This window comes from Phocoena sinus, chromosome 5 (assembly GCF_008692025.1).
Source record: "Phocoena sinus isolate mPhoSin1 chromosome 5, mPhoSin1.pri, whole genome shotgun sequence".
NCBI classification, from domain to species: Eukaryota; Metazoa; Chordata; class Mammalia; order Artiodactyla; family Phocoenidae; genus Phocoena; species Phocoena sinus.
Window position 1 is genome coordinate 88,692,020 of NC_045767.1, and position 23,454 is coordinate 88,715,473.

Genomic DNA, 23,454 nt, shown 5'->3' on the forward strand with positions numbered 1-23,454 from the left:
TAATGGATATTGGTTTGAAATGTTCTTTTCTTGTAATGTCTTTGCCTGGTTTTATCAGGATAATGCAGGCCCAATAGACTAAGTTTAAAAGTATTTCCTCCTCCCCAATTTTCTGGAAGAGTGTAGAATTAGTATTATTTTTTTCTTTAAATGTTTGGCAGATTTCACCAGTGAAGCCATGGCCTAGAAATTCTTTCAAGGAAGCAAGCTGGGGCAATTGCAGAGATCTCCTCATCTGTTTTCTGTTTCTCAGAGATCACTGTCCTTTGCTGCCTAATTTACAATGTCTTAAAAATCATTATTTCATAGATTTTGTCAGTTGTTCCAGGCAGGAGGGCAAATCTGGTCTCTATCATTCCATCTTGTTTGAATTAGATGCCAGAGGCTTGAAATTAACAAAAAGCAACACTACAACATTTTTCAATAAATACTACTTAAGATTATAGTATCTCTTTTTTAGCAGCTATGTTACACTGTTGGCTTCTATTTGGCTTCTATCAGTTATACAGTCAACTAAACTTCTCTTTTAAAAATAAGTGTTTCCATAAAGTATGAGATAAAAGTTTTTAGACTGAACTAGAGGTTTTTTTTAATAGACTACTTTTTACAACAGTTTCACAGGTTCACAGCAAATAAACCAAACATTTAATAATGGAAAATTACCAAAATTATTGAATCTTTTTAAAACCTTGTCAAGGTAAGGCAAAGAAAAATTTAATTACGGTAATTGGAAGCAATGATTGGGAGGAATAAATGGTCTCATGTTTATTACTCATTAAACTATTTTCTGCTCTAAACTCTTCTCTACATCCAGTCTTACCCCCATAACTCATTGTCCGCTCAGCAGTGATCTTTTCAAAAGGTAAATGAGATCATATCTGACTTAAAACCCTCTACTGGCTTCTTATTACACTTAGAATAAATTCAAACTCATTATCTTGCTTGATTTCCCACAACTCTCCCTTTCATTCATCATTTTCCAGCAGCTACTTCTGTGCAGGGCCTTTGTACTTTATAGTCCCTCTGCATGAAACACTTTCCATATCCTTGCATGGTTGGCCCCTCATCATCATTGAAGTCTCAAGTCAAATGTCATTGCCTCAGAGACAATTTCTCTGATTGCTAATCATCTTAACTACCAGTCACTGTCATATTACTCTATTTTATTTTCCTCATAGTATTTATCATTGTTCAAATATCTTATTTTGTTTACTTAGTATCTGTCTCCTCCTCATTAGAATAAAAGCTCCTTGAGAATTGCATTGTCTTGTTGCTCACTTCTGTTTCCAAGAACGAAGCACAGGACTGCCTAAAATATATTATTGAATAAAGGATGAATGGAAAACATCTTTACAAGGCATTGAAAACTGTGTCTAATTTTAAGTCCTCTAATACTATTCATCTCTTTTTTGGACAGGCTCCATAGTGTCAATGTCACTTTTTAAAGTGTAATGTCCAGATATGTATACAACTGTCCAAGTGTTATTTGACCAAGTACAAAACACAGCAGGAATATAACATTTTTCAATAAATGATACTTAAGATTATAGTATCTCTTTTTTGACAACTGTGTTACTCTATTGGCTTCTATTACACGTCAGTCAACTAAAATCTTCTTTCAAAAAATAAGTGTTTCTAGTCTTTTCTCTTGTCCGCCATCCTATGTGCGGTTGGATTTGCTCCTCGCCATGTCTTCTCACAAGACTTTCAGGATCAAACGATTCCTGGCCAAAAAACAAAAGCAGAATCGTCCCATTCCCCAGTGGATTCAAATAAAAACTGGTAATAAAATCAGGTACAACTCTAAGAGAAGACATTGGAGAAGAACCAAGCTGGGTCTATAAGGAGCCTCACATATGAAGTGGCCCACACTTATGCTATCAAGGTCAACTGTATGTTACCACATCAGAACATCATTAGTGTCTGGAACAGCTGCCTGTGTTTGATGCTCTCTCCTCTTTTCTTGATCTTTCCTCACCACTGCTCACTGTGTAGCTCAGTAATAAATATGTGAAACTTTTGTTGGAAAAAAAATAATAAGTGTTTCTATAAAGTAATAACTTCCTCATACTTGAACAGTTGGGATTTGGGTGTGAGATTTAGCATTGGTCCCTAAGTTTTCTCTTACTAAACTTAGACCAACATTACAACCTATTAGATTCTTTTTGAGTCCAGATTTTGAAACCTGGCACATTAGTTATTTCTCTTAGCTCCACAGCATCTACAAACTTAATATACATGCCATCAGAATCCTCATTTAAGTCGGTAATAAAAATGTACAGTGGGGCTTCCCTGGTGGTGCAGTGGTTGAGAGTCCGCCTGCTAATGCAGGGGGCACGTGTTCGTGCCCCGGTCCGGGAAGATCCCACATGCCGCGGAGCGGCTGGGCCCGTGAGCCATGGCCGCTGAGCCTGCGCGTCCGGAGCCTGTGCTCCGCAATGGGAGAGGCCACAACAGTGAGAGGCCCGTGTACCGCAAAAAAAATTAAAAAAAAAAAAAATGTACAGTGGCATAGTGCTGAAGATAGACTTCTATGGCATACATCTAAAGTCCCACCTCCAAGCTAACAACAATTCATTAATAAGCACATTTTGGGTATAGTAGTTTATTTCAAGTTAACCCATACTATCAAGTTAATACCATACTATCACACAGACTGTAATTCTCCATTTCATCCATAAGGAGAACATGAATACTTACCATAAGTAATCAATCTCTCCTTAGCCTCTATCTTTAATACCATGTGATTTCTCTCCTTGAAAGTCTTCCATAATATAAAAGGATCCTTGATATCCTGGCAGTTTTCCAGTTAAACACTTAAAAGGATGATATCTTTTAATAGCCTTCTTGGCTTTAAATCCAAGAAGTAGCTCAACACTCTTGATTTTCCTTCGAATGGATTAAATTCTACATTTAGTATTAACAATTCACTGCTCCAATTTGCCCTTGAACTTTATATGAAAAACTGGTTTTGGTAGTAAATAGTATTGCCCAAATCAGCTCCAAAAAACAACTTCTAAAATATGTTACAGAGTCATCAGAAACAAAGCCTTTACACCTTCTCTCTATATACTATATATCTATTTTCTATACCTTTGAGACACTAGACAATACAAAAGTAATTTTTGAATTAACATAGGAAAATAAACTGAGGGAAGATCATATTAGCACTGGAGGAAAGATCCAAGAATCATTAACTGCAAAAATGATCTCCAAGAGAAGCAAGATAAAGTGGAAAATTCTGGGGACTTCCCTGGTGGTCCAGTGGTAAAGCATCCACCTTCCAACGCAGGGGATGCAGGTTCCATCCCTGGTCGGGGAACTAAGATCCCACGCGCTGTGGGACAACTAAGCCCACACCTCACAGCTACTGAGCTCCCACTCCTCAACGAGAGAACCCGTGTGCCTCAACAAAGATCCCGCGTGCTGCAACCAGACGCAGCCAAAAAAAAAGTGGAAAATTCGTTGTGTATTTATAAATAGTATAATAAATATATAATTGTTACCAATTAATTTTAAACATCCTAGAAGCCCCAAAACATCCTATAGTCATTCAAAGTTCCACAAATCCATTGTACGTAAAGTTACTCACAAAGATTAAAGAGGGAGTTTTTCTATGACAAATGCAAGCTAAAGCCCTTGATCTACTGGTAATCTATTTCTCCCCTGGAAGGGGAGATCCTTCCTGGCTGGGTTGGTCTGGACTTCCCAAAACACCTGTGGAGCACTCTCCTTCCAATTCCACAAAAGCAAATATAACTTATTGAGAACCATTATCAAAAAAATTTTAAAGATATGCTTAATAATGGTAAGAAGTAAACAAGCAATTACAATTGATTTGTAATGTTTTATTTCTTGAATCAAGTAGTAGTATATGGGTGTTTGTTGTATTATCCTTTACAACTTATATATTCATAATAAATTAAAGATAATTGAGTCAGTATCAAAGAAAGACCAATTAGCACTCCAAACAGTGCATGCCTATCCCTTCCCTTTCAGAATCTTAACCCTGGATCTATTTTGTAGATTAAGAATTAAATGATGGCCTCACATTTTGCATATCATTACAGGTTAAGCAAATGCTTAGAATTAAGGGCAGAATTAAGAATACTAAACTTTATTTCCAAAATTAATTTCTAATCTTTAAAAGTCTATATAAATGCATTTTAATGATTATACATTTATGCAAACTATTTTGTGTTCCTCTTTGTCACTTGTATATTTTATATACCAATTTCCAAAAATTGATATAGAACACATGTTAACCTTTGAAGTAGTTATGTAATATTCCATAATGTCGATATACTATGGTTTGTCACAAAGTCTCTACTACCCCATTTGGGGTTATTTCATTTACTATTATAGGCATACGTCAGAGATATTGCAGGTTTGGTCCCAGACCACTGCAATAAAGTGAATATTCCAATAAAGTGAGTCATATGAATGTTTTGGTTTCCCAGTGCATATAAAAGTTATGTTTATACTATACTTTAGTCTATTTAGTGTGCAATAACATTATGTCTTAAAAAAAAAAAAGTACTAACCTTAATTTAAAAGTACTTTAGGGACTTCCTGGTGGTCCAGTGGTTAAGATGAGCATGGGTTCAATCCCTGGTCAGGGAACTAAGATCCCACATGCCATGTGGTGCAGCCAGAAAAAAATTTTTTTTAAAAGTACTTTATGCTAAAAAAAAAAATACTAAACATCATTTGAGCCTTCAGCAAGTTGTAATTTTGCTGGTGGAGAGTTTGAAATAGTCAAAGAATTATCAAAATGTGACACAAAGACATAAAATGAGCAAACACTGTTGGCACCAATAGACTTGCTCAAATGCAGGGTTACCACAAACCTTTAATTTGTAGAAAACACAAGCAAAGTGTAATAAAACAGGGTATGCCTATATATCAAAAATTACTTTTCAAAAAATGTATGTTGCCAACCTAATATGTATTTAATATGTTGTATCCTTGGTGCTAAGATACAGCTGACCATGACTAACCTGTCCCTGCCTTCCCAGAGATTATACTCTAGTGGAGAAGACAGATGAGAAAAATAAAACAATCACAGTTTGCAATAAATGCAATGAAGCAGATAAACAAAGTACAGTCTGCCCTCCACATCCACAGGTTCCACATCCGCAATCCACAGACCCATTTTATATAAATCCCATTTCATATAAGGGACTTGAGCATCCACAGATTTTGGTATCCCCAGGGGGTCCTGGAACCAATCCCCCACGGATACCAGAGGACAACTGTAGTGTGACAGAGAGCATCTGGGGTAGGGTTGATGTAGCCTACTTTAGAAGACATACTCTGGAAAGGGCTCTCTGAAGAGGTAACATCTAAGCTGAAATAGGAGCAAGTGAGAAGCCTGAACTAGCTTTCTATGCTGCTATAACAAATTATCATAAATTGAGTGGCTTAGAACAACACAAATGAATTACCTCACAGTTCTTTAAGTCAGAAGTCTGGGTAAACTAATTCCTCTGCTCTGATTTCACAATGTGGAAACCTAGGTGTCAGCCAGCCTGAGTCTTATCTTGAGGCTCTGGTAGAGAATCTACTGACAAGTTCATTCAAGTTGTTGGTTGAATTCAGTCCCTTGCACTTTTAAAGGTGAGGTCCCCATTCCCTTGCCTGCTCTCAGCTGAAGTTTGTTCTCAGCTTCTAGATGCTGACAGCACTCCCTGACTAGTGGCCCCCTTGATCTTCAAAGTTAGCAACAGTGGGTCAAGTCCTTCTCAAGCTTCAAATGTCTCTAACCTGGGCTTTTGCCATATCTCTCCTGCTTCCAGCTAGGGAAAGTTCTCTGCTTTTAGGGACTCATGTGATTCCACTGGGCCCAGCCAGATAATTGAGGATAATCTCCCCATTGTAAGGCCAATACCTTTAATCACATTTGGAAGTCTCTTTTACTATGTAATGGGTAACAGATTCCAGGTGCTAGGGACTAGGGCATGAACATTTTTGAGGGGACATTATTCTGCCTTCCACAGACTCAGACAAACACTATCCCAAGAAGAAAGGAAACAGCAAGTATAAGGCCTAAGATAGGAAAGAGCTTGGCCTGCCCAGGACAATAGCAAAAAACAAACAAACAAAAAGAACCCTGGAGCTACAGCAAAATGATGAAGGGGAAAACCATAGTAATGATGCCATGCACTTCTTTATATTGATAAGAGTAACTTTTTTTCCATTTAAATTGTACAAGTTTAGAATCTATTTTGAATTTTTCAATCAATCTTAGTCATTCTAAAGCTAACAGTAGAGCATTAAGCCTCATAACTTCTAGTCTCTTTCACTTCCCACAAAACCAAAAGTCATCAATAGTATTTTTTTCACATCTGTATGGAGAAATTTCTTCTAACTGACATTTTTTAACCCTAAACATTTTGGTTCTTGCATACAGAATTTCTTCAAGTATTGATCTGCCTCCAATCACGGCATATGTAAAATTTATATGTAGATATCAGGAGGCAAAAACTAAATTTAAAAAGAATTCAAACTATGAGAAAGAAATTTCATCCTCAACTCTTTTAAAAATTAAAACAAACAAAAAACTGAATTATCTTTCTTTCCCAATGGCTTTCCACATAGACTTTCAGGGTAGTGTTTTGTGGTTAAATGTTTATAAGGAGAATTGCACCTGTGTTGTAGTCTGTTTTTAAATAAACTTGCACCTGCAGTGGCTTTTCATAGAATTGCTATTTGGGATACTACATATTAGTCATTTGACCATTATACAGAGCTCTTCCCTCTCACCACACTACCTTCTAGGCTGGTCCTAATTTACAAACAGCCTATCTCCAAAAATTCATTTGAAAAACAACGGTTTAGGTTTCATGATAATTTTTGAGACACAATAATAAACAAGGTTTCCAGGAAACCCCTCAAACAACAAAATACTCCTTCCAATCCATTAACTCCAGTGGTCTGGTCCCTTGCTGCTTTAAGGCAATTCTAATTTATTTTCAAGGGAGGCCTCTGCTCTAGTCAAATATGTCTGCTTTCCTTTTCCTATATATGATTTGCTAACTCCTGTTTCAGAATCATTTTTACTCTGTTATTTCCTCACCATAAATTTCGTTTTACTTCCTGCCAATCTTTGTCAAAAATCCTAAAATTTTTTAAACGTATTTTAGTAAGTCTTCCCTGCTTCATGTAATCCCATTCTGTTCACTCCATTACTCTGTTTCTTCATTGCTAATAAATTCATCTTATATCTCTTTATATCATTTTACACAAGTTGGCATATTACTTTCCATTTTTATCACTCTTCTTCATATGTGTACAATTTATCTCATACTAAATTAACACTTTCTAGGGACTTCCCTGGTGGTGCAGTGGTTAAGACTCTGTGTTCCCAATGCAGGGCGTCCGGGTTCAATCCCTGGTCAGGGAACTAGATCCCACATGCATGCTGCAACTAAGAGTTCGCAGGCCACAACTAAGGAGCCCACATGCCGTAAGTAAGGAGCCAGCAAGCTGCAACTAAGACCCAGTGCAACCAAATAAAAAAATAAATATTTTAAAAATAAATTAACACTTTCTAATAAAAACAAAAATAAACAAATGGGACCTAATGAAACTTCAAAGCTTTTGCACAGCAAAGGAAACCATAAACAAGATGAAAAGACAACCCTGAGAATGGGAGAAAATATTTGCAAACAAAGCAACTGACAAAGGATTAATCTCCAAAATATACAAGCAGCTCATGCAGCTCAATATCAAAAAAACAAACAATCCAATCCAAAAATGGGCAGAAGACCTAAATAGACATTTCTCCAAAGAAGATATACAGATTGCCAACAAACACATAAAAGGATGCTCAACATCACTAATCATTAGAGAAATGAAAATCAAAACTACAATGAGGTATCACCTTACACCGGTCAGAATGGCCACCATCAAAAAATCTACAAACAATAAATGCTGGAGAGGGTGGGGAGAAAAGGGAACCCTCTTGTACTGCTGGTGGGAATGTAAACTGATACAGCCACTATAGAGAACAGTATGAAGGTTCCTTTAAAAACTAAAAAATAGAACTACCATATGACCCAGCAATCCCACTCCTGGCATATACCCTGAGAAAACCACAATTCAAAAAGAGTCATTTACCAAAGAAGACATACAGGTGGCCAAGAAGCACATGGAAAGCTGCTCAACATCACTAATTATTAGAGAAATGGAAATCAAAACTACAATGAGGTATCACCTCACACCAGTTAGAATGGGCATCATCAGAAAATCTACAAACAACAAATGCTGGAGAGGGTGTGGAGAAAAGGGAACCCTCTTGCACTGTTGGTGGGAATGTAAATTGATACAGCCACTATGGAGAACAGTATGGAGGTTCCTTAAAAAACTAAAAACAGAATTACCATATGACCCAGCAATCCGACTACTGGGCATATGCCCAGAGAAAACCATAATTCAAAAAGACACATGCACCCCAATGTTCACTGCAGCACTATTTACAATAGCCAGGACATGGAAGCAACCTAAATGTCCATTGACAGATGAATGGATAAAGAAGTTGTGGTACGTATATACGATGGAATATTACTCAGCCATAAAAAGGAACACAATTGGGTCATTTGTAGAGATGTGGATGGATCTAGAGACTGTCAAACATAGTGAAGTAAGTCAGAAAGAGAAAAACAAATATCGTATATTAACGCATATATGTGGAACCTAGAAAAATGGTACAGATGAATCAGTTTGCAGGGCAGAAATTGAGACACAGATGAAGAGAACAAACGTATGGACACCAAGGGGGGAAAGTGGCGGGGGGGGGATGGTGGTGTGATGAATTGAGAGATTGGGATTGACATATATACATTAATATGTATAAAATGGATAACTAATAAGAACATGCTGTATAAAAAAATAAATTAAATAAAATTCAAAAAAAAATTTTTTTAAAAAGAGTCATGTACCACAATGTTCATTGCAGCACTATTTACAATAGCCAGGGTATGCAAGCAACCTAAGTGTCCACTGACAGATAAATGGATAAAGAAGATGTGGCACATATATATACAATGGAATATTACTTAGCCATAGAAAGAAAGAAACGAAATTGAGTTATTTGTAATGAGGTGGATGGACCTAGAGTCTGTCATACAGAGTGAAGTAAGTCAGAAAGAGAAAAACAAATACCATATGCTGACACATACATATGGAATCTAAAAATAAAACAGTTCTGATGAACCTAGGGGCAGGACAGGAATAAAGACGCAGACGTAGAGAATGGACTTGGGAATGGGAGAGGGGGAAGGGTAAGCGGGGAAGAAGTGAGAGAGTGGCATGGACATATATACACTACCAAATGTAAAACAGATAGCTAGCGGGAAGCAGCTGCATAGCACAGGGAGATCAGCTCGGTGCTTTGTGACCACCTAGAAGGGTGGGATAGGGAGGGTGGGAGGGAGACACAAGAGGGAGGGGAGGGCTTCCCTGGTGGCGCAGTGGTTGAGAGTCCGCCTGCCGATGCAGGGAACGCGGGTTCGTGCCCCGGTCCAGGAAGATCCCACATGCCGCGCAGCGGCTGGGCCCGTGAGCCATGGCCGCTGAGCCTGCGCGTCCGGAGCCTGTGCTCCGCAACGGGAGAGGCATAGCTGATTCACTTTGTTATACAGCAGAAACTAACACACATTGTAAAGCAATTATACTCCAATAAAGATGTTAAAAAAAAGTAAAAATAAATAAACACTTTCTAGATGCAGAGAGGGGTTCATAAAGAGCAGTAGCAATTGGCACCCCATTAAAAAGGTATAAGGAAGTACCAAAACGGAATTATAAAGACTCAGTTAGGAAAATGGTTAAGAAAATAAAATTTTTCTTGTTCCTAACTCTTTTACTCAGTTTTTACATCATATTTAAGTGCCATACTAAGTCTGTTTTCCCCAATAACAAGGAGAAAGCATAAATCCATAGTGAGGAATATCCAAAGAAATTTTTTTTAAATATCTGATGCATTCTTTCAAGACTATTATATAATTCTTTTGTATTTCTCTCAGAGTTTCAAATAAGTTGCTTTGGCCCAAAATACGTGCAATAATTGATTATTCCCGGCTAATTTTTTTATAGCACCAATGTTTATTACAGCAGCAATAGGAAATTAATATAGCTATCTTTTTGGCTCATAATTTCCTCAAATAATTGGAGGCAACCACATATTTTTATTTTAAAAATTTAAAAATAAATTTATGATACTGAAATAAAGTTGCCATTATAGCAAATGTATATATGTGGTCTGCAAGACCAATGCTGCTTACCTGGCCCTTAATTCAAATGATCATTCATTCATTTTTTCTTTCTCTCAAGTATCTATTGGCATCAACTCTATGTGGCAGGGATACAAGTGAACAAAATAGGTAAGACCCTTGATCACATGGGTTTACATGATGACAAGTACAAAGTGCGATAGGAGCACAGATGTTGGGAGAGAGGTAGGCAGGGTCAAGGAAAGGTTCCCAGAGGAAGCAATATCTACGCTGAGATTGAAAGATGAGTAGAAGTAGGGCAAAAATGGGAGGACTATGGTCTAGGAATAAATAAAACATTGACAATTTGGAGTTGAGAGAAAACATGACTATTGAAGGAAATGAAAGTTCAGTACGGCAGTATGAGTCCAGAGACCATATATTTCATATGTTTCAACACACTTACCCTTAAGCACCTACTACAGTGCTGGGTGCTGTGCAAAATTAAAATAGTTTACATGGATGTAAACTTAGCATTATTGTATGATATGGTTGTAGAGTAATGATTTTGTATAGATAACTATATTATACTTGATTATTAAATATCTTCATTCAATTCAGCTCTTTAGCAACATGAAACAATTTTCAAATATAACATCACAATATTATCAGTGATTTATACTTATATGAAAGGAACAAGTAATGTGTTCACTGTTACTTTAAATATTGCATAATAGAACATTAATTGTACAGTTAGTAATCACAACGTGAAGTAATGCTCTGATACGGCAATCAGTGTAAACAAAAATAAGTTGAAGTAAACAAAGTAATTTATAGTGAATAAACAATTTTACCAAAATCATAGAAGAAAAAAAAAACACAGAATAAATCTGCCCAAAAATAATCAATGAAGGAACAATAGATCAATCTCTGAATGATATCCTCTAATTATACTTTATGACTATACTTGCCTGTACTCTGAACAAATCTACTCAATTCGTGCTTTCCCAGGCCCTAAAATAAAACTGGAGAGATGCAATATGGCTGATGCCTCCTGATTCTTCTATTTTTCTGCCATTATATTGGCTGAAATTGATACCATATCTCTGAGTAATCTTAGTCTATAAATCTGAGGGTTCAAGTTTTTTCAGTACGTATTGAAACAGAAATGCATATGTCTCTGGGCATAAGTTTTTCATTGTGATAAAATGTAGACTAAGAGACAGTATAATAAAATAGTTTAAAAAAATAACTTCAGATTGAGACAGACTTGGGTTTAACAACCAGTTATATAACCTCAGGCAAATTACTTCACATCTCTGAGCCTCATCTGTGAAAAGAGGATAATAATGGTACCCTCATCATAGATATATTGTGAGAATTAAATATGATAATATACTTAAGACACCTAGTAGAGTGCCTGATATGTAATTAGTATCTCCCCAAATATTCAATGTTATTGACAACAGCAAGTGGAGAAAGCCCAGACAGGGACTAAAACTTTTGAACATGATAAAAATGTAAGATGAGCACACATGAAAGCTTTATTCAGATGTATTTTTTGTTATTGTTGTTTTTAGTAATTTTTCATGGCTTAGTTTTACAGGGTAAGTTTAGAGGTCTTAAACTTGAATAGGTTTAAAATTACATTCTTTATTGCATGTAGCTCATTTATTAATCCAAACCTTTTAAATTTCACACTTGATGATAGTCTTATAACTGTAGTGGCAGGCAGGTAGTATATCCCTTCTGTTCGACTAATTTATGCACGCTAGCTACTTACGTAAAAACAACTCCAAACCATATTTTGTTTTTTAGTTAAATAGCAAATATAGTCTCATGTTCCAGCTAAATGTGGAAGACACCCAAATCTCTTGCTCTAGTTCATATTCTACCCCCAAGCTTCAGAACCATATATCCTACTGTCTAGAAGAGATTAGACACTTAAACCCCTTCACAGACACCTCAAAGGCACAATGTCCAAAACTTATTTTTCTGTTTCCTCACCCCTGCTAACCTCTTTCCTCCTGAGTTTTCTTAGTGGAGGGTACCATCATCCACTCAGTTGTCCAAGAAAACCTGTGAGTCACTTTAACTCCTCACCTCCTGTCCTCATCCTTAATCAGACACTGAGTCCTGTAATACCATCTCTTAAATAGCTGTTAATCTGTGTACTTCTTATATTTTTGTTTCCAGGGCCCTAGTTTAGACACTAAAATTCTTCACCTAGATGACTGTAACAGTCTCACACTAACTTCCTCTCTATAATCTTACCTCTTCCCGTCAATCCTCTAATCTTGTCCTGTTTAAAACCCCCAGATGGTTCCCCTTTGCTCCTAGCATAAAGTCTAAGTTATCTCTTAATATCAAAAATAGATATAGATCAGTCACATTTTCAGACTCATTAAAATTTTAAGTTATTTTTACTAACTTCTAATACCTTATTGAAATTTAAGAGAACTCAATTTAACTCTCATTATTTGATTAGCTATTTATCGGTACTTACTATGTAACTGTATCAGATATTATAAAGGTTACAGAGATGAATGGTGATATATCTGGCAGAAAATATAGAACAAGTACATAAATAGCCTCAACACAATGGAGAAAATGTTTTAAAATCCCAAAATAGGACCTACATACACATTTTTCCAAAGAATTCATACAGATGGCCAACAGGCATATGAAAGGATTCTCAACATCGCTAATTATTAGAGAAATGCAAATCAAAACCACAATTAGGTGTCACCTCACACTAGTCAGAATGGCTACCATCAAACAGTTTACAAATAAATGCTGGAGAGGGTGTGAAGAAAAGGGAACACTGTAGGTAGGAATGTAAATTGGGGTAGCCACCATGGAAAACAGTATGGAGGTTCCTAAAAAAACTAAAAATAGAGCTACCATTTGATCCAGCAATCCCACTCCTGTGTATATACCCAGAAAAGATGAACACTCTAATTTGAAAAGATACATGCACCCCAATGTTCATACCAGCACTACTTAACAATAGCCAAGACACGGAAACAACCCAAGTGCCCATCAGCAGACAACTGGCTTAAGAAGATGTGGTGTGTGGTGTGGTGTGGTGTGTGTGTATAGACACACCCACAGTGGAATATTATGCAGCCATAAAAAAGAATGAAATATTCCCATTTGCAGCAACATGGATGGACCTAGAGAATGTTACACGTAGTGAAGTGAGTCAGACAGAGACATACAAATACTATATGACATCACTTGTATGTAGAATCTAAAAAATAATACAAATGAATCTATATACAAAACAGAAACAGACTCACAGACATAGAAAGCAAGCTTATGGTTACCAATGGGGAGAGGGAGAGAGGGACAAATTAGTAGTATGGGATTAACAGATACAAACGACTATAAATAAAAGAGATAAGCAATAAGGATTTACTGCATGGTACAGGGAATTATATTCAATATCTTGTACTAACATATAATGGAATATAATCTGAAAAAAATAACTGAATCACTTTGCTGTATACATGAAACTAACACAATAATGTAAGTCAACTATACTTCCATTAAAAAAAAAAATCCTAACATAGTAAGAGTTAAAGGGCTATTAGATGCCAAAGGAAGAAAGCATATCAGAGAATACAGCCTTGAGAAGATATGATTTTAGCTGGGCCTTGAAGGCCACCTAAGAATTGAGATGTGGGGCAGCATAAGCAAAGGCCAAGGGAAGGAAATCTTAAAAAGAGAAAAAGAACAATGTGCATTTTAGTTTAACTACAATGTGGAGTTCCTCAATGAAAGTAGTAGGACAGCAGCTAGAAAAATAAGTTGGGGCCAGATATAGGCAGGCCATGAATATTAGGATAAGAGGGCTTTATACTGTAGAGAATGAGGGCTGACTAAAGAGAAAAAAATTACATGAACTGTTTCAAAAGACCTTCACCATCAAAGTACAATTATCACTGACTCAACAGTTATATGTATAATTGTATCTACAAGGTTCCTCATGACAAGAAAAAAAAAAGGGGTTAAAATAATGTTTAGAAAATAATGGTGCAGTATTTAGTTGAATTAGAGTTTGGAAGAGAAAGTAGTGTCACAATTTCATTAAATTCTTCATTTTGTAATTAAAACTACCAAACCTAGTCATTTTTAATTAAAAGCTTACAAGGGTTCATATGCTTATCTCATATTTCAGTATAAGTTCTATATTTTACTTCCAAATCACGTTTAGGATTTTTGTGTCTTTAAATAGATACAGACCCTAGTTGCAAAAAGAATCAATAACTTACTGGTTTCAGAGTAAGTGGTTTCTGACAGAAATGAAAGCAGATGGCAACTATGCTTCATCTTTTCTATTTTCTTTCTTACACCTAAAAATAATCCTTCTTTTTTTGTACCTAAAACTAGTTCAAGGAGTTTCTGTGAGGTATATTAAATTATCTAAATAGGTTGATCACTTTTAACACCAAGAATACATCTTCCCATTATTACTCTCATATCAAATTATTTTAACTTTTATTACTTCTTCTGAGCATTAAACAAAAAAAAAAAACACTACTTCTTTGACAAATTCAGTCATCATAACCTAGTCTGTGACACTGGGATGAAAGGCAAATACACATTTAATTATTAGCTTAAGTTCACAAAAGCTATATATCAAATATTTCAGTTTTTAAATGTTACTTAAAAAAAACACAAAAAACAAACCTGTGCTGATGACCAGAGCAGTACAAAAGACATTGCAATTCATCGTTAAAGGCTACTATTTTGTATGCTGACACTGCGTTTAGAAACATATTTTCTCAAATACTGGCCTAGATTCTAGGGATTTATAAAATAACAGCTTGGATCCAGCCTTAATGGGGCTTATACACTTAATGGAGGGAAAGCAGTAAGTATAAATAGAGATCTGAAGCATGGAAATGCAAAAGAGGAAGTTCTTCATCCTGTCTGAGGAGACAAGGAAAGGCTTTTAAGGTGACATTTAAAATTAGTCTTGGAATTCCCTGGTGGTCCAATGGTTAAGACTCCGAGGTTCCAATTCAGGGGACACGGGATGGATCCCTGTTCAGGAAATTAAGCTCCCACGTGGCCACAAAAAAAAAAAAAAACTAGCCTTAAATGATGAGTAAGAATTCTCTAGAAAGCATAGAAGAAAACAACATGTGTAAAGGAAAGGCAGCAAGAAAAAGCATAGCCTGTACCAGGTTAAGGAGGAACCTGGTAGATACAATTATTTTTATATTAATTATTGATACAATGATAACTGTAGTTTTGATGGTGAAGCTTTTTGAAACACAACCCACATAAATTTTTTTTCTAGTCAGCCCTCAGTTGCTATACAATAAAGGCTTTAGCTCTTAGCCTAATATTTACATCTATTGTACACATGTTGTGTACATATACAAGGCTATGCCTTACATAGTAACAGTGAGAGTGTGGTAGGAGGTAAAGCTTAAGCTGTATGCAGGAGTCAGGTCATAAGGAATATAAACTTGATCCTATAGATATTGGGAAGCTTTTAAAGGACTTTAAGTTAGAGACGTATATGGTCATTTTTTGTCTGCTTATTTGTTTTGTTTTTTGTTTTGTTTTCCTTATTTTTAATTGAACCTCAGATGCAAACAGTTAATCATTCTCCTCAGTTCCTGGCACATTATTATTATTGGTCCATGGAAAGTATTGATACCTCTCCTATTTCCCCTAATCTCCAAGCCTCATCCCATTCTTTGCTCCTCCATAAGCAATTGTTCTTTTGTATTTAATGCACATTTTTTTGTTTGTATAAGTTCTTACAAAATGTGTGCTGTTGTATTGTTGCACACATTGTATTACATACCCTATTTTTTTTACTTTTGTTCTTAAGCACATTGTTTTTAAGATCCATTCATGTTGCTATGTGGATATATAATCCACGTTCCAATTATTGCATAGTTAAGATGACCATATACTTTATCATCTAAATCATAAAAGTAAAAGGGTTGCTATTAATAATTACACTAGAATAACAAGTTCAACAAGACTGTACTAAGCAAACTAAGCTGTATGGTCACTTTATGCTCCTAAATTCCATACTGTTCACCCATGACATTTATTGATCTGCTCTTCCAGGGATGGACATCCAGGTTGTCTCCAACACCCTGCCGTCAATAATAGCTTTTCAAACAGCCTCATACAGGTCCCATTATGGACCTGTGTGAGAATTTAACCAAAAAGATGTCTGTAGTGATTTGCAACTTTTTTACATAAGGAATTATGAGAACACTGAAAAGATGAGCAAAGAAACAGAGGAGGAAATCGCAAAGCAACGTTTGGGGAATAAAGAGTGGTAGAGCATTTAAGTTAGAATGGAAGATTTTAGTAGGGAGGTAATGAAAGGTATGGCGAGAAAGGTTGCTTTGAGGCAAAACTGTGGGAGGGCCATGTATGTTGTGAACTTTATCTTGACAGTAATGGAGAGTCATTGAAGCATTTTGAGCAAGGGTGTGGGATGAGGGAAATGGTATTCTAGGAAGATTTATCTGATGATGCTGAATCAAATGTATAGCAGAGACTGGAAATGAAAAGACCTATTAAGGGAATATTTGAAAGCCAATATAGTACAGTAGTTAGCTATAGTGTAGTGTGAATTCCAAAGCCAGACTGTCTGGGTTCAAATCTAGTTCTACCATTTACCAGTCTTAAGACCTCATTTAAACTCCATGTGCCTCAGTTTCCTAAATTAGAGATTATCATAGTACTTCCTCATAGGGTTAAATGTCAAGAGCTTATAACAGTACTGGAACATAATAACTACCCTCAATGTTAGCTATTATTATTGCTGCAAGTCCAGAAGAAACTGAGATCAGTTTAAGCTAATCTGGTGGTAGAATATCTTAAACAACTTGAACTCATGCCGTGAAGAAAGTATCCTAATATCACTTAGTGTGTCATTCATAAACCCCTACCTCTACAGTAAGAAAATCCTACAAGAGGCTTAGAATAAGGCAAAAAGGGTATTCTAAAAAAAAAGAAAAAAAAGAAAAGAAACCTGTTGGTTCTCATTATGTGTAGTGTGCTAACTCCTGAGCAGGCATCACAATAATGTAATAGAGATTCAAGTTGATAATACATTATAGTTGCCACAAAAATAATAGTTAAATGTTATTTAATATTTGTGCATTTTCTCTGGGGACTCTGTTTTTCCTTTTAATTGGCATAGGCTTATAATATAATAAAGCATTAATCTGTCTTTCCAGCAATAGGATTTTTTTTTCTTTTTTTTGGCGGTGCGGCATGCCGGATCTTAGTTCCCCAAACAGGGATCAAACCTGAGCCCCCTGCAGTGGAAGTGATCAGTCCCAACCACTGGACCACCAGGTAAGTCACCGCAATACAAATTTTTAAGAAAACAATTTCCTCAACAAATGGCAAATAATTCCAAGATTAGGCTATGGAAGATTAGACTATGGGAGCTGCTGGAATGGAAGAACTAACTTCTGAACTGTTCGTCAAAAAGATCTGAGAATGTTAGAATACAACACTCTCTGAATATGCACTGGTTATTGCAACTTTATTTTAAATAGTTAGGAAATGTAATGTATAGTATAAACCAAATAATATTAGAGGAATGTGATCATTCCATTAAAAATATCCAAAATATTTTTCTACCTTCTCTATAACAGTATACGCATTTTGTTAAGTATGACTACAAATTCTCAAATAATTAGCAATAAAAATGAACAGAAAAATTGAGATTTCCGTGCCTGAGTAAAACTTAATGCTTACATATAATGTAAATTTAATACATTTAAAGCATGGATCTAATCACAGTCCCAGCTTAAATGCAACATTCTTTAAGCAACATTTCCAGAACAAAATCCAGAGACGATCTCTCACCTCTGATCTCTCACAGCGCTGGGTTTACCTCACACACTCCCTTGTATTTTAGTATAATCTGTATGTCTTCTTTTCTACCTCATTAGAAGAGACTGTGGCTAATTCACCTTTAGATCTACTACAGCATGTAGCATTCTGCTACAATTAATAAGCAGTTAATATTTGAATGACAAAACCTATTAAAATTTACATTCAAAAATGAATTCTGGGCTTACCATCAGAACATAAGACTTTTACCCACACCTTTTTTATTCTTTAAATTGTATTTCCTAAAATCTTGTAAAGGTTTTTTAATGCTTAAGATAACTTTTAACACTTTAAAAATATTTAGTTCAAAATACCATTTTTCTAAAAAATTGTACTATTTTTCATAACCTAACGACACTGCACTTTCTGCAAAGAACTTGTATGTCGCCATTAATTTTAGCAACTTATCAAAAGTCCAGCTTTCAACTACCCACATCTGAAGGTGTCATAATACCTAACATATATAATGAATATGAACCTATCATATGTAATGTCTGAAAACTTAAACCCTGAATTACTCTAAGATTGCAGGGCAGTCCTTTCACACTTCTAGTCCTAGAAATACTTCTAAAGACAAATTTGACTGATTTTTTCCTTATTACCACCCTCTGCTTCAAACACTTTCATCTGAGCTCTTGGTTTCTTTCATCCACCCAGCTTAGCCTATGCTCTGGAAAAGGTCTGAAACTCATTCACATTGAATTAGCAAAGGACTGATAACAGCTGAATGTGAGGGCCTGGTGTGGGAGCCCTATCCCAGGTTTCTGTGCTCGATTTGCTAATGTAACCTTCCCAAGTCTTTGTTTCCACATATATACAATGAAAATACTGGAATTGGAATTCATGACTCCTAAAATCCATTCCAGCTCAGGTTATCTCCCTTAAGGATGTTCGCAGCCTTATGCATTATTCATTCCCTCCGTTTATGGAGCACCTGAAATAGACAATCAAATACTGCAATTTCAATAATTATTCATTAAACAAATCTTCATTGAACACTTACTCTGTGCCAGACACTGTATTGCGTGCTTGCAATATCATAGTTCGTTGAGGTCTACTAGGTGATACAGAAGAACTGAGGAAAAGACTAAGGGAATTAAAGACGAGATCAAAGAGGTGACGCTTAGACTGTCTCTTCAATACAGCAGAAATTTCCCATATTTGGGCGGGAGTACTCAACACTTCAGTGTTTAGTAAAGGGGGATGGATGGCGTGTACAAAAAGCGATGTAAAAAGGCAGGTTGAGTATTTTCAGCAGCTGGGTAACACAGGACAAGTGTTCCCTGTACTCACCCCAATTATAATCAGGCACGTTTTGCATGATGACTTGATTAACACGTGGCCCCAGCTAGACCATAAGTTCCACCAGGAACAGCGTCTGCTTTCGCCCACCATTGTTCTCCCAAAGCCTAGCACGCTGCCCTGTGCTTATTAAATGTTGAACAATTCATGAAGCGTCCGCCCTTGAGAGTTAAAATGTGCCATTTCCAAAATATCTTGAAGAATGAACCTCTTCCACTAAAAGGCAGAGAAATCGCGGTGCCTTCTGCAGCCTACTTGAGCTCCTCGGAAAGAGGCAAACTGTAGAGCGCGGCTCTGCCTTCCCACCGTCACCCCTCAGAAACTCCTCAGGGACACAAATCCCATGAATTCACCGAGCCCTGCGTAAAGGGAGCTGGAGGCGGGCTACCACCCGCCCGGCGGCCCGGCCTGCGCTTTCCCGGACGCCCGCGCCAGGATTCCAGAGCGCAGTGGCGCCGCTGCCGCCTCAGGCTACGGGGCCCAGAAATGTCATATTTGGACGTTGCGGAGACAACAATAACCTGATTAACTTCCAGACGGATAGGCAGAGAAGATAAAACAATTCCAGTAAACAAGGAAATCTACACTTGGACTCGGCTCCAGGCCGGTGACAACCGGTACGGGCACAGGACAACTCACCACACCGCCCCGGGATCTCTCCTAGGCGTGAAGGTAAAGCGCCCTCCAATGGTCACGGCGACATCACCTCGCGGTTCACCAGGCCATCCCCCTAGAGACGCCCAGCCTCGCGAGAGTAAGAACTGGGTTAAAGGGCTCTACGGAACTGAACTTCCTATACCTATTGTTCCTACACGGAAAGGCCTGAAGGACCAACCGGAAGTCCTGGTTCAAACGCCACACTGCGAGCATCCTGGGGGCCGGAAGGAGGTGGAAACTCCTGCATCCTACTGGAGTGCCCGCAGACGCGCGTGGCTGTTATAGAGGCTTGTTGCTGGAGCGCGTGGCTCGTGCGCGGAAGTCAGAAGTGACCGAAATCCAGACGTCGCTGTAGAAGCTGAGACCGCGAGCTATGGTGGGGAGATCCCGGCGGCGCGGAGCGGCCAAGTGGGCAGCTGTGCGAGCTAAGGCAGGTCGTGACCCAGCGGACGAAAATGATGACAATTTGGAATCTCCACCCTCACCAGCGGACTCCAGCTACTACCAAGATAAGGTAGATGATTTCCATGAGGCCCGATCTCGGGCTGCCTTGGCTAAGGGATGGAGCGAAGTGGAGAGTGGGGCCGAGGAGGAGGATGGCGATGAGGAGGAGGTTCTTGCCCTAGATATCGCCGATGAGGACGATGAAGATGAAGAGAGCGCGGGGAATGAGGAGGATGACGATGATGATAGTGGGAGCTCCATGCAGAGTGAGGCTGAGGCCTCGGTGGATCCCAGTTTGTCGTGGGGTCAGAGGAAAAAACTTTACTACGACACGGACTATGGTTCCAAGTCCCGAGGCCGGCAGAGTCAACAAGAAGTAGAGGAAGAGGAAAGAGAGGAGGAAGAGGAGGCACAGCTCATTCAGCGGCGTTTAGCCCAAGCTCTGCAAGAGGACGATTTTGGAGTTACCTGGGTGGAGGCCTTTGCAAAACCAGTACCTCGGGTAAATGAGGTTGAGACACGGGTCGTGAAGGATTTGGCGAAAGTTTCAGTGAGAGAGAAGCTGAAGATGCTGCGAAAGGAATCGCCAGAGCTCTTGGAGCTGATAGATGACCTGAAAGTTAAGTTGACAGAGGTGAAGGATGAGCTGGAGCCATTGCTACAGTTGGTGGAGCAAAAGATCATTCCACCTGGAAAAGGAAGCCAATACCTGAGGACCAAATACAACCTCTATTTGAACTACTGCTCCAACATCAGTTTTTATCTGATCCTGAAAGCTAGGAGAGTCCCTGCACATGGACATCCTGTCATAGAAAGGCTTGTTACCTACCGAAATTTGATCAACAAGCTGTCATTTGTGGATCAGAAGCTGTCCTCTGAGATTCGTCATCTGCTCACACTTAAAGATGATGCTGGAAAGGCAGAACTGAATCTAAAAGCAAAATCCACAAAGGCCAAGCCAAAATCTGTTTCTGCTGTTGCTGCCTCCGCTGTTACAGACCTTTCTGATGATTCTGATTTTGATGAAGCTGCACTGAAATACTATAAAAAAATAGAAGACGGACAAAAATTGAAGAGAAAGAAAGAAGATAGTACTGAAGAACAGGCTCTTGAAGTTCAAAATGCAAAGAGAGCCATTACTTATCAGATTGCTAAAAATAGGGGGCTTACACCTAGGAGAAAGAAGATTGATCGGAATCCCAGAGTGAAACACCGGGAGAAGTTCAGAAGAGCCAAAATTCGCAGAAGAGGCCAGGTTCGTGAAGTTCGTAGAGAAGAGCAACGTTATAGTGGTGAACTATCTGGCATTCGTGCAGGGGTTAAAAAGAGCATTAAGCTTAAATAAAGTTTTTGCTTAGCTTAAGTTTTTTGGCAATAATTTTGGATCAATAAATTTTTATTTTTAACTGGTGACATGATTATTAATATTTAATACCTAACCGTAAATTTTTCAAAGTCTGTCAATAGAGAAAATTGCTTGGGTTACTGCTTAATTTATTTGTGTTTTAATTTGGAATCAGATCATACTAAGAACTGCGGGAACAATATGAGGGTGCGTGGGAAGAGAGATGGTGATGAAAAAAGTTCTCCAACATTCTGTCAAATAGTAGCCTAGGGAAATTCCACAGCTAGTTGTGGAGCAACAATCAAACTTATAGTACTTTTATAATTTTTCACATAAAGTGAAGAGAATGCACCTTTGGCAATCATCTTATTTGTAAGACAGGCTATAATGTAGTTCTGACATTTCATTTACCTAAAGTATAATTCTCGAGCAGCATACTTGTTAATAATGAGTCTACTGTAAACTTATGGATTTTGTACATTTTATTGTGGTACAAGCTTAGGACTGAAGAGGAACTTGGTTAAAAACAGAAAGAGATATGCCTTAATTACATTAAATGTGAATATTTTTTAATAGTCCTTAATGTGGTAAGATAAAAATTCCATTTCCCCTTCTGTACTGGTGGGTGCTCTTTGTACACTTGCTGAAAATCTGGTATGATTACTACTGGGTAAGTGGTAACTAAAGGTGGTAACAAAATTACATTTTTCTTTATAGTTATTCTGGTCTTTACAGTAGGGAAAAGATGAGATGGTGAACTTAAAAATTTTTAGGATGATGCCAGGGAGAAAATGAGAGGACTAGTGAAGGAAAGCACAAAGGACATCTTACCTATGTCACTGTTTATTCATTAAACATTGTGCTAGCTGCTGGAAATGCAGAGATGGGCAGTGGTTAATATTTATTATTAAAACATTTACCACAAGTTTGTGCAGTGGTACTGTTCTCTTCCGTCAGAGATGAGGATGCTGAAATTCCCGGAGGTTAACTTCCTAAAGGACATAGGCTTGGGATTTGGACCCGAGCCGGCTTAATTTGAGCCTTCATTCTTTTAACTTCTGGCTTACAACTGCTGCCAGAGTAGCGCACATGCCAGATTATTTTCTTATAAATAAAAAAGGAAAGTTAGAAATAAAAGTTTATATTGAGTGCAAAGGTACTTTTGTAAGCATTTTATTTATATCCTTATTCCTCACAACTCTTATGTAGTAAATTCTATTATCCATATTTTAAGGATGAAGAAACTGGCAAAGAGAAGTAACTTTCTCAAGGTCATATAGCTATTAAGTGGTAGAACCAGGATTTCAGCCTAGCCTTTCTGGCTTAAGAGCCATATCCTATACTTCCTTTTCTGATATAGTAAGAAAGTACAGGTTTTGGAGTTAACTTACTAGGTTGATTTTGAGTTATACTTGATCTCTGACTCATTTTCTTCAGCTATATGGTACTATACCTACCTTGGGTATAGGTATATACATATAACAGTGGTTAAGAGCTGTGAGACAATAGAAAATATATATATATTGGTTTCTGGCATAGAACTCCTAAAACCCTTGTAAATTCCTAAGTAGTAGGAGCAGTGGGAACAGCATTTGTTCTAAT

The 23,454-nt window shown here is 37.5% G+C and overlaps 3 protein-coding genes across 3 annotated transcripts in view; 2 read left to right on the plus strand and 1 right to left on the minus strand.

Annotated features, from left to right (window-relative positions):
* JCHAIN (joining chain of multimeric IgA and IgM) overlaps positions 1-19,560 on the minus strand; it is a 35,227-nt gene extending 15,667 nt beyond the window's left edge. The window contains exon 1 of the mRNA XM_032632039.1: positions 19,398-19,560. Within this exon, the coding sequence (XP_032487930.1) occupies positions 19,398-19,425 (28 nt within the window). The 5' untranslated portion in view covers positions 19,426-19,560. The remainder of the gene's footprint in view (positions 1-19,397) is intronic.
* Positions 1,650-1,865, plus strand: LOC116754033 (60S ribosomal protein L39-like). Its single transcript, XM_032632040.1, has one exon. The coding sequence runs from the start codon at positions 1,689-1,691 to the stop codon at positions 1,842-1,844; it is 156 nt and encodes a 51-aa protein (XP_032487931.1). The 5' UTR covers positions 1,650-1,688; the 3' UTR covers positions 1,845-1,865.
* A 478-nt stretch (positions 19,561-20,038) lies between the features above and the next one.
* Positions 20,039-21,918, plus strand: UTP3 (UTP3 small subunit processome component). Its single transcript, XM_032632037.1, has one exon. The coding sequence runs from the start codon at positions 20,437-20,439 to the stop codon at positions 21,850-21,852; it is 1,416 nt and encodes a 471-aa protein (XP_032487928.1). The 5' UTR covers positions 20,039-20,436; the 3' UTR covers positions 21,853-21,918.
* The last annotated feature ends 1,536 nt before the right edge of the window (positions 21,919-23,454 follow it).

Excerpts from the sequence above, each read along its gene's own strand:
- LOC116754033 (XM_032632040.1), top strand. The coding sequence starts at position 1,689 with ATGTCTTCTCACAAGACTTTCAGGATCAAACGATTCCTGGCCAAAAAA.
- UTP3 (XM_032632037.1), top strand. The coding sequence starts at position 20,437 with ATGGTGGGGAGATCCCGGCGGCGCGGAGCGGCCAAGTGGGCAGCTGTG.